This window comes from Ctenopharyngodon idella, chromosome 22 (genome assembly GCF_019924925.1).
Source record: "Ctenopharyngodon idella isolate HZGC_01 chromosome 22, HZGC01, whole genome shotgun sequence".
NCBI classification, from domain to species: domain Eukaryota; kingdom Metazoa; phylum Chordata; class Actinopteri; order Cypriniformes; family Xenocyprididae; genus Ctenopharyngodon; species Ctenopharyngodon idella.
Window position 1 is genome coordinate 4,531,104 of NC_067241.1, and position 17,688 is coordinate 4,548,791.

Below are 17,688 nucleotides of genomic sequence, written 5' to 3' on the forward strand. Positions count from 1 at the left end.
CTTGTCATTTGAAATATCAGCATAATAACTTGAATAATGTTTTGTTTGTTTCTTAATGTTGTAGGCCTATATAAGGTTTCGTCACCTACCTTATTAGTTTACGATAACTGAATCGACTCCCAAAAGTCTGGAAGCGTACATCGGTATAAATTTGTATGAAGGTATTTTGTTTGCTTTGTTGTACTGATTTTATAGTTTAATTTTAATAATGCGTTTAAAGTTGGCATGTTTTTACTTGCTTAATGACGATGTCACCTAGCTTATAACACCAGTATGTGGCTTTCTGTAGAGCAAATTCAAAGTTACATTATTTGCTTGTGAACTGTAGTGAGTCTTACCCTGAGGATATTTATACAGTAGGGGAGGAGGACTGTGACTTGTGATCGCAATAGGACTGAGTGGAATAGATGATGCTGCTGCAGGAAAACAAAATAATAAAAAAGAAGGTTGTCAAGACTGTAGCCAAAATAAATTTTTTGCTGGTTTGCTTAGAGATCCTGACTTACCAGGAAGTGACATTCTAAGCTTTAAGCTCTGAAATAAAGAAAACAAGCCTGTTATATATTGTTCTTATTTTTTGCACTCAGCAAAAAAGAAGTGTGCCTATCCAAAAAGTGCAACAGTTTGTTGGTGTGTTAATGTGCTGAAATGATGAAATCTTAATTAGCATATACATCTACTGCCCTGCATCTACTCACCTTGCTCCTCGACCAGGATCGTTTTATGTCTGTCTGAGCTTCAGATGTTTGCCCAGACCATTCTAAAGACTTCCCTACTCTCATTACAACAGCCTGTGGCTTTTCCTGTGTCATATTTTGTACCAAATCTGTTGAAAATTAGATGAAAATTAGATAAGGTACAAACAAAGTGACCAGATGAAATTTGATGTTGATTCATCTATGTCCATGATTGTCATACCCTCATCCGTGGCCATTTCAAAAGATTCTGGAGTTCTCTCAGGCAGTGGGGGTACAGGTGAGGGCGGATTGTCTTTTTAGAGAAAACGGGAACATTTACAGGTGCTGTAAGACCACCACACATATTTGAATTATAGACACAAATTTTCAAGTCTGCAAAATGCTCACCTTTGTTGACACTCTCAGAGCCTGAACTGGTTGGGATCACCAGTGTCAGCTCACTGGTTGGGATCACCAGTGTCAGCTCACTGGTTTCACTGATTTCACTGATATCTGGAAACAAGACCATATATAGTGATATGTTTTTAAAAAAAATTATTTCATTTTCTAAGTTAATAAAAAAGGCACTGGACTAAGTATAAGCTGTGGCTTGAAATGTCAGTTTATGTAACGTTTTTATTGTTAAATAAAACAAAACTAAAACTTTTATAAAAATTACAGTTTTCGGTAACTGAAATAAAGCTGAAATAATATAAAATATATATTATATAGAAAACCTAAAAAAGGAGAGAAATGTTGCTTTGGCAATGGCAACTAACTTGAAATAAATAAGTTAAAGTACTAAAATTACTGGTAACACAGCCTGTATATATAATACATTATATATATAAAATATATTAAAAAAAAGTATTCTTAATGCATTAATTATGTCTTGTAATGCACCTTATAATGTATTATGTGATCTCATGAATAATTGGAACCACAGTTATAATACACTGTTAGAAAGTATAACGCAATTCAACTCATGATAAACAATTTTGTTTAAGCTGAAAATATACAAATACAAGCCACTTCAAAATATTATTAAATACCATAATCGTATATAAATAATACATTGGTGAGAACTGAGAAGTGGACATTGTGTTCTCATTTAGACATTGAGGACTAACCGTTCATTTCCTCTGCCAATACAAAGGACTCTGGGGTTCGCTCTGGCAAAGGAGGAGGGCTGTCTTCATCAGATGAAGGTGAATTTGCACCTTTATACAAATGATAAAAGTGATCATAAGTGATCCATCATAAATCATTTTTGAGAAAATCAGTTGTTAAAAGTCACAGGTTTTCATACCTTTGTCATTGCAGTCATGTTTTGGCAGTTCCAACACCTGGTTATTAAGAGTAAAACTAGGTACTGTGAAACTAGGGTTCTCCGGCCAGACTTCATGAACCATAGATTCCATAACACTGGGATTGTCACTAGCCGGTGGAGACTCAGGACCAAAATAAGGATCTTCCACAGTGAAGCAGGGGGCGCTGGAGATATAAGGCTTGTCGTCTTTGCCAACAGGACTAACATCTTGGTTTTCTTCCCACTCCAGATGCTTCATATTTGGCCTCAGCTCCTGTACTAGGCTGATGGGATAGTTTGAACATGACGCTTGGGTAAGATCAGTGTTGAGGCTGGTGGATGGCTCAGTTCTTTGATATCCATAGGTTGTAAAGTCTGTTTGCATTGTACTGAGCATGTCTGCAGGACTGAGTTTGGTGGAGATGTCCTCTTGACTGAATGGATGTAAATGAGGATATGGCCAAGAAGTGACTTTCTGTGTAATGTGATTGTGTTCATCCATTAGAATTTCCATTTCATTACTCCTATTATAATAGCGAAAGATTTCGTTATAATCAGAAATAACAGAAAAACAGTCACAGTGTGTCTTAGACGTGAAACACTTCAAGCATTTTCTTTGTGATGACAATTAGGTTTCTATTCTATAAGTTGAAGTGTAAATACAAGTATGTCAATAGTTGGTTGATTTCTCCGAGAGGTGTTAAAACTGTGGCTTTGTGGTGTTATCAAAACATCTCTGTCTGTTTGAGCAGCCTGACACAGAAACACTTGCTCAACCAAGGGCATTAGTTTGAGGGTTGGACTATCTGTTTTTTAACCAACGGCAGATAGGCGAGTCTATGGAGAAACCTTTTTGAAAACAATCATTATTTTTTTTTATCTTTGGGGATGCTATTGGAGCAGGAATTACACACTTCAGCTTCAAGTTCAGAAAAAAATGAAAATTATGTCATTATTCATTCACCCTCACCTGTATGGAAAGAAGAAAGATATTTTGAAAAATGTGTCAGTGTTGTTGTTTGTTCTTTTTATACTATGAAGGTCAGTGGGGCCCAAAACAACATTGGACTTCACTAACTTTCATTACATGGACTAAAACAGTTGAAACATTTTTTTTTTTATATATCTATGTTTGTGTTCTGCAAGAAAGTCATACAGGTTTGGATCAGCATGAGGGAGAATAAATTATTCATTTTTGGGTGAACTATTCCTAAAATCTGCATCAAATCCATTAAAATGAGAGATTTCCTCAGACCTGTGCTCAGTTTGAAGCGCTCTGAAGTCAGTCTCTGATTCGGAGTCGCTGAAATCTGAGAGATCACTCCCAGTACTTATGGTGACAGGTGAGGAGGAAGCTGGCACCTGATTGAGGATCAAATTAAATTGTTCATAACTCAGGCCAGCAAAAAGCTCTGACTATGATATGAATGTGTCATAACTGGAAAGCTAAATCAGTGGGAAATAAAATTACATAATTTATGTAAATACAGAGTGAGTAATAACAGGGTCTTATCAGACCTCTCTGTCAGGTTCTTCCATTGCAGCTAGATATCGCTCAAACAGCAATTTGATGGTCCTGTATACTAGTGCATATTGTTCCTAAGAGGAAGAGAAGAAATTATAATTAGGTAAAATGGAGGCGTTTTAGTTTTTATTGATGTTGGCAAATTAAGGAGAAAATATGTTGGTTACCTTAGTCTGAACCACAGATGGCCTTTGTGTACGCATGTCCTTCACCAGCTCAAAGATACTGAAATCCTCTGGTATCATCTAAACAAGAGCAAATAAGATTAACATCTCACCTAAAGTAAGAGGCAGAAATGTTTGTTCTTTGTTTTTGTCTGTTCTTTATTTTTGTGCCAGTACAATGGAAGATGTTTTGAATTCTTACCTGTCTCTTCAGTAGATTCCAGGTATAGTCGATAGCACACAATGCACCCGTTCTTCCACAGCCTGCACTGCAAATCCCCAGACAGTCCCAAGAGAATGAGCCACAGTGAAAACACAGTGATCTTTTCTTACATTCTTACTCTTAAGTGTAGTGTAAGAGTTTTTACATAACACTGCTGAAGAGTCATAAAATTTATTTAATTTTAAAGGGATAGTTCACCGAAACATGAAAATTCTGTCATCATTTACCCCCCTCAAATTGTTCCAAACCTGTATAACATTTTTTGTTCTGTTGTACGCAATGGAAGATATTTGGAAGATTGTTTGTAACCAAGCAGATCTCGCCCCCCCCCCCACTGACTACCATAGTAGGAAAAAAAATACTATGGTAGTCAATGGGGGTCGAGATCTGCTTGGTTACAAACATTCTTCCAAATATCTTCCTTTGTGTACAACAGAACAAAAAAATGTATACAGATTTGGAACAACTTGTATTACTCCCCGTAAATGATGACAGAATTTTCATTTTTCGGTGAACTATCCTTTTCATAAGTCTATGATTATACGGTGTGGAAAAACATTTTCCAAAGTTAAGGTTAATCTTTAAAATCATAATTTATTAACACTGTTGAATAATTTTTTTTTCAAATCTCAAAATTAATATCCTTTTTTTCATACTAGACATTAAAGTATACTAGTATTTTCTCTGGATATTATTGACCTCCATAGTTCAGACTGAAAGATTGTTTGAGGAATGTCCAAATAAATGGCCAAGTTAACTTAGTAAAGAATACCTTAAAGAATTTATTTCTCTTCTGTTGGTTAGTCTTTCAGCATAGCATTAACTGTCATTATAACCAGGGTTTGAAATTAACACCCGCCAACCCGCCAAATGCGGGTAAAAATCAGCTGTGGCGGGTCAAATCACTAGCCAATTTGGTGAGTTTTACTTACTTTGCTGATTAAGTTTGTGTAAGCCAAATCTGCGCAGATTTCGTGATTCATCATGATATATTAAATACAGCATATTGCACAGAATCTGCGAATATCTGTCTTACTTGAACATACACGTCACTAAGCAACAAATAACAGCGTGCTTGTTCATTCGCTTTGAAGCAATAGTGAATATTAAAAAAAAAACATAATTGGTGATACATTTGGTTAACAGAAAAGACATTATTTTCCAACATCCTACAAGTTTAGCAGACCCTGGCTTATCCTGAGACGGATAATGTTTTTAAACAGAGATATATTTTTGCTGTAGTCAATAAACTCACAAGTGTGGTCTATCAATACCAGGTGGTATTTTGTACAAATGTAGAATGACTTTAGTATAATTTCACTTTGAACATTAGTTGCACATTGTTACTTTTGACCCCATCTGTTGGGAACACCAGTGGGTCAAAAGTAACACAACAATACAAGTTAGATTTTTTTTGTGTTACTCTTGTTTTAATCTGGTTTATTTATCTTTTATTTTTGGCTGGTAGAAGTTCCGAATGGCTGGTAAATTAAAAATTTAGTAGCCAAATTGGCCGGTTAGTGAAAAAGTTAATTTCAAGCCCTGATTATAACTCAGTGTTAGCAGTAGTGCAGATGCTTGTTGGGGCATTTGCTTGTTGTTGGTCAACCACCTACATATTTCCTGTGTAAAAAAATGGTGGTGGGCATTTTCCATGGTTACAGATACAAATAAATCTTGTGTTCATTCATGGCCACCAAAACATTACACAATGGCCTTAACATAACCGCCGTTTTATCTGATTAGGCCTCCAACTGCAATCATTGCAAAAAATGAATCATAGAGGTCCATCACAGCAGATATAGGCATTTACCTGCAGTGAATGCAGATTGGAAGCTCATCATGATCCTGGTAAATCCTCATGTCCTGCAGCAGCTCCAAGATGGCAGGAATGGAGTCAGGTACTCCGTGATCTGGCCAGTTCACATAGTGCAGCTGCTTCAGTGTCCGGGACACCTGGAAATAACCGGTGTAATATAAAACTCTTTGTTTTTTTCTGGTAACCTGGTTTGCTAGTCATTAAACCACCACATTTTGGTGGTTTTCTTTCATCACTACAAAACATCTGCGGAAATGTCAGCACCTGTCTTTGTTTATGTTTGTTCCACTACAATATCTCCACCACAGTTGCTGCTCTATATGTCTTTTAAAACTGAATACTCTTACGCAATGACATTTCCAAGAGGAAAAAATATATAGCCACGTCACGTTGTGTTTGACCTAAAGCAATACTTTTTATATTTTGAGGAACTTGACTCAAGTGTGAACACATCGAGAGATCGATCTGTAAAGCACTTATTTTGGCAAACAGCTAGTCTGGACATTGGAAAAAAAAAAAAATCAAGTATGTTTTTGACTACTTTTAATTGAATAAAATCAATTAAAGCAAATTAATTATTCTTATATATATCTGTATAAGAGCTGAATGACTGAAATAAACCTTGAACCTTTTTCAGTGCAGTGAAGTCAAGACCAAAGAAGTGTTACTTACTTGTTTACATGTCACCTTCAGCGTCCTTATCAAATATTCTCCTTTATTTTCATCAGACTCCTAGACAAAAGCAAATATATATGTGAATGGAATGCTTATAGTATCAATGTGCTGGTAATATTTTGGATAATATTATTCACTATTTGCCAATCTACCACCCCTACATTTGACTTTTTTTATTTATATATTTATTTATTGAGGGATGCATCAATATTAAAATTCTGGTTGACAAAATAAGCTGATAACTATTTTCATGCTATGGTCGATAACATTCTGTACTATTTTGTCTAAATAAATGAAAAAAAAAAAATTAATTTAGGCAGCACAGATTACATTTAGAAGTTTTATTATTTAGAAGTTATTAGTGTTTTTAAAGATAAACCTAATGCTGTAAGAAAAAAATCCATAGATGTACTGGTGAATTTTCTGCCAGTACATTATCTGTTACGGAAGTTTTTACAATGTGATTTTTCAGTAATGGCAAAGGTTATCTATACATTTTTGTTATAAATGTCAGTATACCAAGAAAATATAGTGACCTTCTTTGCATCCCACTTAGCGGTTCAAGTTGTTTTAGATTCAGACCTGCTAAATGAATACTGAGAATCAAGCTTGAACAGGCATGTGTCTGAGCGCAAAATAAAACACAAGGACAGGAAGTGTGGTGTGAGTGAGGGAAGAAATGTCTCTTACATAGTGTATGTTAAAGGGTTCACACACAAACACATCCTCCTTTGACTCCGGCCAATAACGCTCACATTTTTTCTGAAATAAAGAGGAAATGCAGCATTCAATCTCAATTGCCCCCTTCAGATGCATCTGTTCTGCGCTATATGAGAATAGTGCTGTAACCATAACAAAAGTTGTGAAAGAGTGGAAGCTCAAGATAAAAAAAAAAAATGTAAAAAAGAAGTTGAAGAAAATGTCATGCTTGATGCATTGCTTCACCTTTCTGAGGCAAGAAGGATGTGGTTAATAAAAATGTTTTCTTTAAAGCACAGTGACTGACAACATTTCCCCTAACACACTGTCAGTTGCAACTTACCCTTCCCATTTCAAACTCTCGGCAAGCCATCACGACAACCTGTATAGAGAAAGAGTTGTTATGGAGGTATTTCCGCATGTGAATGATTCTCCTTGGCCTGAGATCGTACACAAAGCTTATAGAACAGGTTGAACCTGTTTTTTAAAGGAAGTGGAATGTGTGTGAAATGGTCATACGTTACTTAATCAAGCACTCACCTGCACATTGTATTCCCACAGCATCCTCCAGAAGTCAAGCACAGTGTTTGGCAACGGGCCTTGTGTGGCAATATACGCCCTAGATCCCAACACCCCCTGAAATAATTAGAGAACAAATAGCAACTGTTACTGATATTTTGTCAGTGATCGTTTAAGCATGACATTTTCTGTTTAATCTGCATCAAAGTATTGGATTTAGTGTATAAATGACTAAATATTGTGTATATAGCATGAGATCTTTCTTGCATATAACCATCTTACCTTAATGAAACTAGCATTAATGTAGTCCGTATCATGCTTGGATGTGACGAGGGAGAGCTTTACTCTGCTGTGATCAACTGTGAGAAAATACAGTCGTCAGCATCTCTAGTCTCATTACTGTAATCTTCACAATCATCTTGTTTCATGTTTTTTAAGCTGTGCATAAAGTGCTGTTTTCACACAGCACAAATGTTGTGCTAATCTCTCACATGTTTGTGTCTTTTGCATGTCACATCAGTTTTTCTAATGTAACAACCGAGACAAATGCCGATAAATAACACAATACAATAAAATACAGTATATTTTGGTATTGTATAATTACAATACAGTATATAATAGTACAGTACTGTATATTATATAATATTATGTATGCTACAGTATGATATAAAGCAGTATCGCACAGTACAGTATACACTAAAAAATAAAATAAATTTACACAGTAAAATACCTTTTTCCATTGAAACAGTAATATACTGTAAAACAATGAATTCTGAGTAATATGATTTGTCGTTTTGACAAATATGATAAAAAATGACAAATAATATTACCCAGAATGCGTTGTTTTATATCACTTCTGTGTATTACAATGCATTCTGTATAGTACTATGCATTCTGGGTAAGATTATTTGTCGTTCTCGAGAAAGTAGCCTATAGGCCTCTTTTCTTAAAATGACAAATATTAGCCAGAATGCATTGTTTTTAAGGTATATTACTGTTTCAATGGAAAACAGTATTTTACTGTGTAAATTTGTTTCAGTTTTTTTTACATTTATTGATGGTAAGGTATGTAGGGTATAGTACAGTATTTTATGTGCGCATTTTCATATAGAAGATTTTTTAGAGCATTTGCTGATCTGCAATATATCTCTAATATGTTTTCTGTCAGATGTTAAATAGACGTTTATAGAACATCTTTAAGATGTTTATGCACTGTAAAAAATGTTGTAAATGTTTTAACATCCCAATACATGTAATTTTACTCTAAAATACTCGTAAATAGCGTAGCAGAATGACAGGGGAAAGATGTATTTTTTGTTGAATAAAGTTGTTTTGTTTTTGTTTTTTTGCGCACAAAAAGTATTCTCGTCGCTTCATAATATTAATGTTGAACCACTGTAGTCACGTGGAGCATTTTAAGGATTTCCTCTTGGATTTCAACAAAATATCTTAATTTGTGTTCCAAAGATGAATAAAGGTCTTATGGGTTTGGAACGATATGAGGGTGAGTAATTAATGTCAGAAATTTCATTTTTGGGTGAACTAACCCTTTAATGTTTATTGGTGGTATTTTGTCTTTGTTTATGACCCTGTACATTGTCAGCATTTTCATCGTCAGTATATTGAGTATCGGCATGTTTACATGTTTTATTGACAAGCCACTTATGGTATTATAACTATTATTCATTATGTGATTTTCAGTTTTACCACCTGTATTATTATAGTGATTATCAGTACATTTTAGATGTAGTAATTTTGGATGTAGTATATCAGTTACAGTACATGGCAAATTTTCTAGAGGAAAAAAATCTCTAAACTAATGCTGTAAACTACACATGCGAGTCAGTTGGTACTACATTACTATAATATTGAAGGTTAAAATTAACTTATTTATATACAAACACTTAAATTACACTCAATTATGTATTTTATAATAAATAAAGTTTAGAATTACATAATCATATTTCTACTCCAATTCGTTTTTTTGTTTTGTTTTTTGAAATATAAACATTTAAATTGTGGCTGTCATAACTGATTTATTCAAACACATTAAATATTGAACAACATTACAATGAATATGTAAAGGTGCATAGCTATATTTATCAGAATGCTGCTTTAGAGTTCACTTTTCTAGCTGACTAATGAGTTTATGGTCACTGAATATGTTTTTCTGAGGTAGGCCTAAATGTGATGTTGAAACACTGATTGAGCTATTACACGAGACATGATACGGATTTCGGTAAGTTGTACTGTATATTTTAACATAGCCTACTTTCAGAAGTTTAGTCATATTTATTTCGCGCTGTACCTGGTATTAAAGTGGAGAGGATGTTCACATGCACTCGGTGCAGACGCTTCTCTGAAGCGCTAAAGCGATCTGTCACGTCACATTAAAAAGCGCCAAAACGGTATCTATTTTTTGAATCTCATAATAAGATGGACGTCATTTGAAATCTGAGACTTTGCTTCATATCAAAAGTAAGCACAAAGATTATTGTGATTTATTGGTTGGGGGGCGCGCTACATGTTCTGTTCATTCATCAATTGAAAACAGACTAGACTAATCAATTCTTGGGATTTAAGAATCGATAACAGCAGTATAGTAGCCTAGTGTAATGTACTTTAGTAACTTTATGTAAGATGTCAGATGTGATACTCACAGGGAACAATGTCCTTGTATCTGTTCTTCTTCACGTTATCTTGTTTGTCCGCAGCTGTGGTGGGGTATGTCTTCTCTGCACGATACTTAGTAGACTGCCTCTTCAGTTTCTGTTTTGACCAAATTACACAAGATTCAGTCATGATTTTGTGCCATAAAACCTTTCTGCATACTGAAGTTTGTTCAGCCCACAAGTTCAGGGCTAAGATGTTAACATTGATATTAAACGCTTTAGAAGAAACTTTTAACAGGGTTAACCCTGAATACATTTTTGAGTTTTTATCTAAAGCAAATTTTAAAAACCTTATATAGTTTTTTTAATTGCTTTTTAGTTATTTTTTTTTTTTTAGCTTAAAGCACCAATCAAAGCAATTAAGCACCAATCAACCAACCAACCGACGTTGATATTGATATTTTTTAAAAGACAAAGCAAAGTAAGAAAACCTGTGTTTCAAACAATCCTATTTGCCATGTTTTTGACATCTCAACATGATCTAAGGCTAACAGAATGCAGTTTATAGCCCTGTGGTTAAGATCTGTGAAAACTAGATAAGTCTGGCTGTGTATGCGTGAGTGTTTGTGGCTGTCACAACATGTGTGTGGGATGTACCATCGTTCTCCTTTGTGTGTCTCTGAGCACAAGCACCTTGTTACCAGACCAAGAGACTTTCCGACCACAGCTGAGCTTACGAGAAGCTTTATGAGCCCAACAAACTGTGAGCAAATATAGCAAGCTGAGTAATTAGCATGGGATCTCTGAGCTAAAACGGACAGGACTGCATGGGAGGAACCAGCCATCACACGGTTGGAAACCCTCAAGTTTTGAACAGTGAGACTGGACTCGTGTCTGACATTTCTCTACATTTATGTCTCGTGTCGGCAAGCATACATAGCGGTCCAGCGGTGAGGACCAGTAGTTCTGCTCTCAGTGTGATGGGAACTTTGGTTTCCATGCTCTGCCAAATAGACAGTTTCTCTTCCTGTACACATTCCATTGGCGAGCGATTCAAATCACTTATTCTGGCGGAAGTCTTGTTTGGCAGCTGATTGACAGAGATAATTTAAAGTGCATTTTTTAATCAGCATGCGAATAAGAAAACTGGCAGAAGACTGGCCTGGTTTGACATTGGGAAAGTTTGTATGAAGACACACACTGTTCCTCACTCACAGTGTGTTAAACACTTTGCTGTAGCTGAGAACTATAACAGACGATCTGTAGCGTTCAGGCTGGACCACAGAGCATGTGTTGTTCTGCATAACAGGATGAAGCTATAGTGACAAGGGCAGGCCTGAATCACTTTGGTACTTCAGGGTCTGGCACATTGTGGCAAGTACGTTATGGGTGCCATCTTTGTTATCGTTACAAGAGTAACAGGTAACTGGATGATAAGCGTTTAAGCCTTAAAAATGGCATGATATTACTTGTCAATTTTCATACATGGCAATTTGTATTGTATGACAACACAGTGTTTGTAATCTTCATTTACAGCAGAGGTTTTTAAATATTTTAAATATTTTGATTTTTAAATAGTATGATCTCCTTGCATGGGACATCCTTCCTAAATATATGCTAGATATTTTCATATACAAAGACCCATTACTTTGTGAGAATAAAAATTTGTGATATTATGAAGGCAACATTTTGTTTATTAAATTAAATAATTGTCTATTATACCAAGCCCCGAACATGACATGCAGAACAAAATACGTATATTCGTGACCACAAAATAGCAGTTCATTCCCATGACATACTAATACGTCAGAACGTTTTACTAATTCGCACACAATATAATAATTTGTTCCATTGAATTTGTTCCTAAATTGTGTGCTCAAGATGATTTATTCCCTCATTTTACTAAATCATGGCTTGTAATAATTTGTTTCCTTATTTTAGTTAAATCAAAACGAGGAAATTAATTAGTACAACACGGCCACTATTTACTAAATCAAGGGAATTAATAATTATCTTATGCACACAATTTAGTAAAACGAGAAAACAAATTATATTGTGAACAAAATTTACTTAAATCGAGGGAGTTATTCATTATACCGTGTGCACGATTTACTAAAAACTAGGGAACAAATTCTTAAATCAAGGCCAAAATATACAGTCAAACTAAAATTTATTCAGACACTTTGAACATTTCATTCATTATTACAGTTTATTCACTATAGTTTAAAAAAATGGTAATAAAATATGACAAGATCTCAGAGTTAAACTGTGTCAGAAAAAAATTTATCTTAATTATGTCAGATAACACTTAAGCAAAACATGGTCAGGTCAAAGTGTCTGAATAATTTTTGGTTCCAAATTTTTTATAAATTTTACTGGTAGTCACTGTATGAAGAATTTTTGGGTATAATATGTCACAGATTATTTTGCTATCCTCCCTTACATAAATGAACTGTAGTGTCCTGCACCCACTAGTAAAAATATATCAAAAATATACTTACTTTTGTACTTGAAGCCAAAGCAAATTTATTAAAATATTATCTAGGAAATATTTACTTTATTAATTTGACAGTGTACCTTTTTTTCTACCCAATAAGAAATCAGAAGTTTTTGTAAATATTTTTTAATTATAGTTTTTTAATTATTGCTTTAAATATATTTGAAGTGTTCTGCATATTTAAAGATATAGTTTACCCAAAAAATGAAAATTCTGTCATCATTTACTTAACAAAAAAAAGACATTTTGTAAATTTGGGTAACCAAACAGTTGATGGGCCACACTGACTTCCATAGTAGTGTAAAAAAAAAAAAAAAAAAAAAAAAAAAAAAAAAGTACTATAGAAATCAATGGGGTCCATCAACTGTTTGGTTACTGACATTCTTCAAAATATCTTCTTTTATGAAGAAAGATATCCATGCAGGTTTGGAACAACTTGAGGGTGAGTAAATGATGACAGAATTTTCATTTTTTCATATATATTTATATTATATATATATATATATATATATATATATATATATAAAATTGATTATTAAAAAAATAATTTAAAAAATTGGTGCGTACCACCTAGCAATAGGCACATACCCCCTGGAAGTCCCCAGTCTGAAAAGCTTGATTTAGAAGACATTCTGTCGAAGATGAATTGACTAAAAGTTCTTCTTCAAAACGTTTTTCTCCAAATGTTACTTTGTAGACTCTGAGAGCCACACATTTGACATTAACTCAAGTACTGTAGCGGAACTGCATGGTGCTATAGCGACAAAAAGGTCATGAGATTAATGCCTAGTGAACACTGATAAGATACTTTTTGGTAAACATTATTTTTACTTCAGTTTAGTTTTGTGAAGAAATAGCTTATGTACTTCTATTCAAATATAATGTACTTATATCAGCATATTGAGAGACCCCACAGTGTTTTTTTGAAAGCCACAGTCCATCCATCACTGTCTGACATCCTGTTTCACTCTAAGCAACTGAATGCACTGTAAGATGCTTTGGATGAAATGGTTTTCCAAATCTTAAGAGAACAAATTCATTTTTGCATTTTCCGTTTTTGCATTCGTAGGTTTGATTCAAAGTGACTAAGTTCATGATGGGTCACTTCCTCTCAGTCACCATGACTGTTCACATGGAATATCTAACAGTTGACATTCGAGGGGAAAAGCACATAAAGGTTCTTTTGGGGAAAACAAATGTAAGCAGTAGTGAGGTGAAGGTCTAACTTCAGGCTCCCTGTTGTATACAGGCAGCCATTTATTCAATAATAACGGAGTTCAATAATAAATAACCTCCCACCAGATGAAAACTTCTTTTATAAAAGCTTAAATTGAGAGGCACTGTGTTCAGAAGAGGAAGTCCACGCTTAGCCATCAGCTCTGTGCCCAGACACATTTTATTTTTAGCTTGCTTCTGGCACATGCTGTACTAATGCTTTTATTATCTAAATCCACACATTTTCACATACCCACACAAACATTGCATATAATGTAAAAAAATAGATACGTTGGCACCTTTTTCAACCTATCCACTGTGTCACATGACATGAATCTGAACGTCAGAGACTTTTATTTTTTTTTTTTACTGTAACAAAACCCTGCAGTGTTATCTGTAAACGCTGTAACCTAGTTAATAACTTACCAAAAACTCTCCGGCAAAGCCGTTCTCTGCCCCTTCTTCTTCTGTTTCCTTGCTGGCGATTTGGGCCAATAGGTCCCTCAGAATGCGGGCTTGGGCGTCCATGGCATGTTGTGTGACACAGCAGCTTCCTCCGTCATGTCAGAGATAGAGAGATCGGTGGGCTTCTAAAAGGAGTCCATCTTTCGCTTTCTCTCTACAAAGTGTCTCTTGTAGGTCTGTAGTTGAGTAGAGGAACTGTGCGATGTGTCGTCACGGAAGCAGTGGCAGCAACAGTTCACAGGTTCTGTGGTCAACTCTAAGTAACAATGTGACCCTCTCCGCCCTACATCTCTTCTTTCAGTTTCTCGCTTTTTTTTTTATTGTTGCATACCTAATTTTAATTCTCTGTCTGTGACAACCTCTCTCTTGCTGTCTTTCTGTTTCTTTCTGTCCAACACTTTGTAGCACAAGGCTTTAGAGCCCATACCCCTCACACAGGAAGCTTTTGTGGGTGGGTGTGCGCTTGTATGTATAAAAAAAAAAAAATAGTGAAAGAGTCAAAGTCATTCGCTTCATTGCTGAAAGTGGCCAAGCCTGTTTGATGACATTCAAAACAGTTGAACATGAATCTAGAGAATGTGTAGGCTAAATGTAGTCAGACCAGAGAGAGATACTTGTGTGGCTCTTGGAATTAATGTTATCAGGCAGTTGACCTGACATGTCAAGCATTGACAGCAGTGTCCTTCTGCGGTTTGGCATGCTTAAATGGTGTCTAAAACATTTTTTTTTTTTATGTTATATTTTTAATTCTTGTATTATTGTTTTAATTCTTATACAAGCATTTTTTTTATAAATATAAATATCTTTATTTTACATATTTATATACACCGATCAGGTATAACATTATGACCACTGACAGGTGAAGTAAATAACACTGATTATCTTTTCGATCGTCACGGCACCTGTTAGTGGGTGGGATATATTAGGCAGCAAGTGAACATTTTGTCCTCAAAGATGACATGTTAGAAGCAGGAAAAATGGACAAGCGTAAGGATTTGAGCAAGTTTGACAAGGGCCAAATTGTAATGGCTAGACGACTGGGTCAGAGCATCTCCAAAACTGCAGCTCTTGTGGGGTGTTCCCGGTCTGCAGTGGTCAGTATCTATCAAAAGTGGTCCAAGGAAGGAACAGTGGTGAACCGGTGACAGGGTCATGGGCGGACAAGGCTCACTGATGCACGTGGGGAGCGAAGGCTGGCCCATGTGGTCCGATCCAACAGATGAGCTTCTGTAGCTCAAATTGCTCAAGAAGTTAAAGGTGCAGTAAGTGGTATTTGAAGTATGCTGTTGGACATTGTTGATATTTGAAATCAACCCAAACAAACACACCCCTCTCTTCATTGCTCCGCCTCCAAAACTCACACTCCAATTCTAACCACCCTGCTCCGAGTCAGTCTCAAACCCCAGCCCAATCGCTGCTGGCATGCGAGGAGAATGCACTACCAATGACGCTAAACACCTCATTCTCTAGTGGGCGCCAGTGTGCAGTAGTTTAACTGCAGAACTCTCACTATCTTACCGCTGTTTCACACGCAATGCGAGTGGATGTCTGCAACAAAATGCTTCACGAAAAATAAAGCAGTAAAAAAAAATGAAACATACAGTACACGAGTAAATACAGTGTTCGTTGTAAGTCGCAAACAGCACAGCAGCCCCAGACAATCAAAACCCAGTGTACTCACATGATAAGCGTGATCAAAGCAGTTTTCAGGCCTTAGCTCTCTCCAGCGCTGGAAAGCTTTTCTAATATAAAACGAGTCCTAAAGCACTTGCCCAGGCATAAACCTTCATTCCAGTGATATTCTTTTAAAGTGTTTTGTATTGTGTCCCATCTCTCATTCTGCAGTTTTTTATTTTCTTATTTTCAAATCTCCCTCTTGCTCGTTCTCTCTCCTCGACCGCCATATGCCCCCTAATGCTGATTGGTTAGACGTTTGTTGTTGGACTCGGCACGACTAACTTCCAAACAGTGGATTTGAAGTCCTCTTTTAATGCTGGTTCTGATAGAAAGGTGTCAGAATACACAGTGCATTGCAGTTTGTTGCGTATAGGGCTGCATAGCCGCAGACCAGTCAGGGTGCCCATGCTGACCCCTGTCCACCGCTGAAAGCGGCAACAGTGAGCACGTGAGCATCAGAACTGGACCACGGAGCAATGAAAGAAGGTGGCCTGGTCTGATGAATCACGTTTTCTTTTACATCACGTGGATGGCCGGGTGTGTGTGCGTCGCTTACCTGGGTAACACATGGCACCAGGATGCACTATGGGAAGAAGGCAAGCTGGCGGAGGCAGTGTGATGCTTTGGGCAATGTTCTGCTGTCAAACCTTGGGTCCTGCCATCCATGTGGATGTTATTTTGACATGTACCACCTACCTAAGCATTGTTGCAGACCATGTACACCCTTTCATGGAAACGGTATTCCCTGGTGGCTGTGGCCTCTTTCAGCAGGATAATGTGCCCTGCCACAAAGCAAAAATGGTTCAGAAATGGTTTGAGGAGCACAACAATGAGTTTGAGGTGTTGACTTGTCCTCCAAATTCCCCAGATCTCAATCCAATCGAGCATCTGTGGGATGTGCTAAACAAACGATCTATAGAGGCGCCACCTCAAAACTTACAGAACTTAAAGGATCTGCTGCTAACATCTTGGTGCCAGATACCACAGCACACCTTCTGGGGTCTAGTGGAGTCCATGCTTTGGCAGCAAAAGGGAAACCAGCACAATATTAGGAAGGTGGTAATAATGTTATGCCTGATCGGTGTATATACAGGTGCTGGTCATATAATTAGAATATCATCAAAAAGTTGATTTATTTCACTAATTCCATTCAAAAAGTGAAACTTGTATATTATATTCATTCATTACACACAGACTGATATATTTCAAATGTTTATTTCTTTTAATTTTGATGATTATAACTGACAACTAAGGAAAATCCCAAATTCAGTATCTCAGAAAATTAGAATATTGTGAAAAGGTTCAACTTTGAAGACACCTGGTGCCACACTCTAATCAGCTAATTAACTCAAAACACCTGCAAAGGCCTTTAAATGGTCTCTCAGTATAGTTCTGTAGGCTACACAATCATGGGGAAGACTGCTGACTTGACAGTTGTCCAAAAGACGACCATTGACACCTTGCACAAGGAGGGCAAGACACAAAAGGTCATTGCAAAAGAGGCTGGCTGTTCACAGAGCTCTGTGTCCAAGCACATTAATAGAGAGGCGAAGGGAAGGAAAAGATGTGGTAGAAAAAAAGTGTACAAGCAATAGGGATAACCGCACCCTGG

The 17,688-nt window shown here is 36.2% G+C and overlaps 1 protein-coding gene across 6 annotated transcripts in view; it reads right to left on the reverse strand.

The window, feature by feature from the left end:
• Positions 1 to 14,831, reverse strand: part of ptpn22 (protein tyrosine phosphatase non-receptor type 22) — a 24,963-nt gene extending 10,132 nt beyond the window's left edge. For 4 of the 6 annotated variants that reach the window (XM_051879920.1, XM_051879917.1, XM_051879918.1 and 1 more), the window contains exons 1-19: positions 14,361 to 14,831; positions 10,271 to 10,379; positions 7,893 to 7,969; positions 7,632 to 7,727; positions 7,435 to 7,473; positions 7,083 to 7,154; positions 6,390 to 6,449; positions 5,712 to 5,854; positions 3,878 to 3,944; positions 3,679 to 3,756; positions 3,505 to 3,585; positions 3,242 to 3,348; positions 1,987 to 2,510; positions 1,808 to 1,897; positions 1,086 to 1,190; positions 919 to 990; positions 699 to 826; positions 507 to 534; positions 339 to 416 (exon numbers count right to left, since the gene is read on the reverse strand). In XM_051879920.1, the coding sequence (XP_051735880.1) occupies positions 339 to 416; positions 507 to 534; positions 699 to 826; positions 919 to 990; positions 1,086 to 1,190; positions 1,808 to 1,897; positions 1,987 to 2,510; positions 3,242 to 3,348; positions 3,505 to 3,585; positions 3,679 to 3,756; positions 3,878 to 3,944; positions 5,712 to 5,854; positions 6,390 to 6,449; positions 7,083 to 7,154; positions 7,435 to 7,473; positions 7,632 to 7,727; positions 7,893 to 7,969; positions 10,271 to 10,379; positions 14,361 to 14,462 (2,056 nt within the window). In that variant the 5' untranslated portion in view covers positions 14,463 to 14,831. Of the gene's footprint in view, positions 1 to 338; positions 417 to 506; positions 535 to 698; positions 827 to 918; positions 991 to 1,085; positions 1,191 to 1,807; positions 1,898 to 1,986; positions 2,511 to 3,241; positions 3,349 to 3,504; positions 3,586 to 3,678; positions 3,757 to 3,877; positions 3,945 to 5,711; positions 5,855 to 6,389; positions 6,450 to 7,082; positions 7,155 to 7,434; positions 7,474 to 7,631; positions 7,728 to 7,892; positions 7,970 to 10,270; positions 10,380 to 14,360 lie in introns of those variants that run through there. The other 2 variants (XM_051879919.1, XM_051879921.1) reach the window with 2 other exon arrangements.
• Positions 14,832 to 17,688: the final 2,857 nt, after the last annotated feature.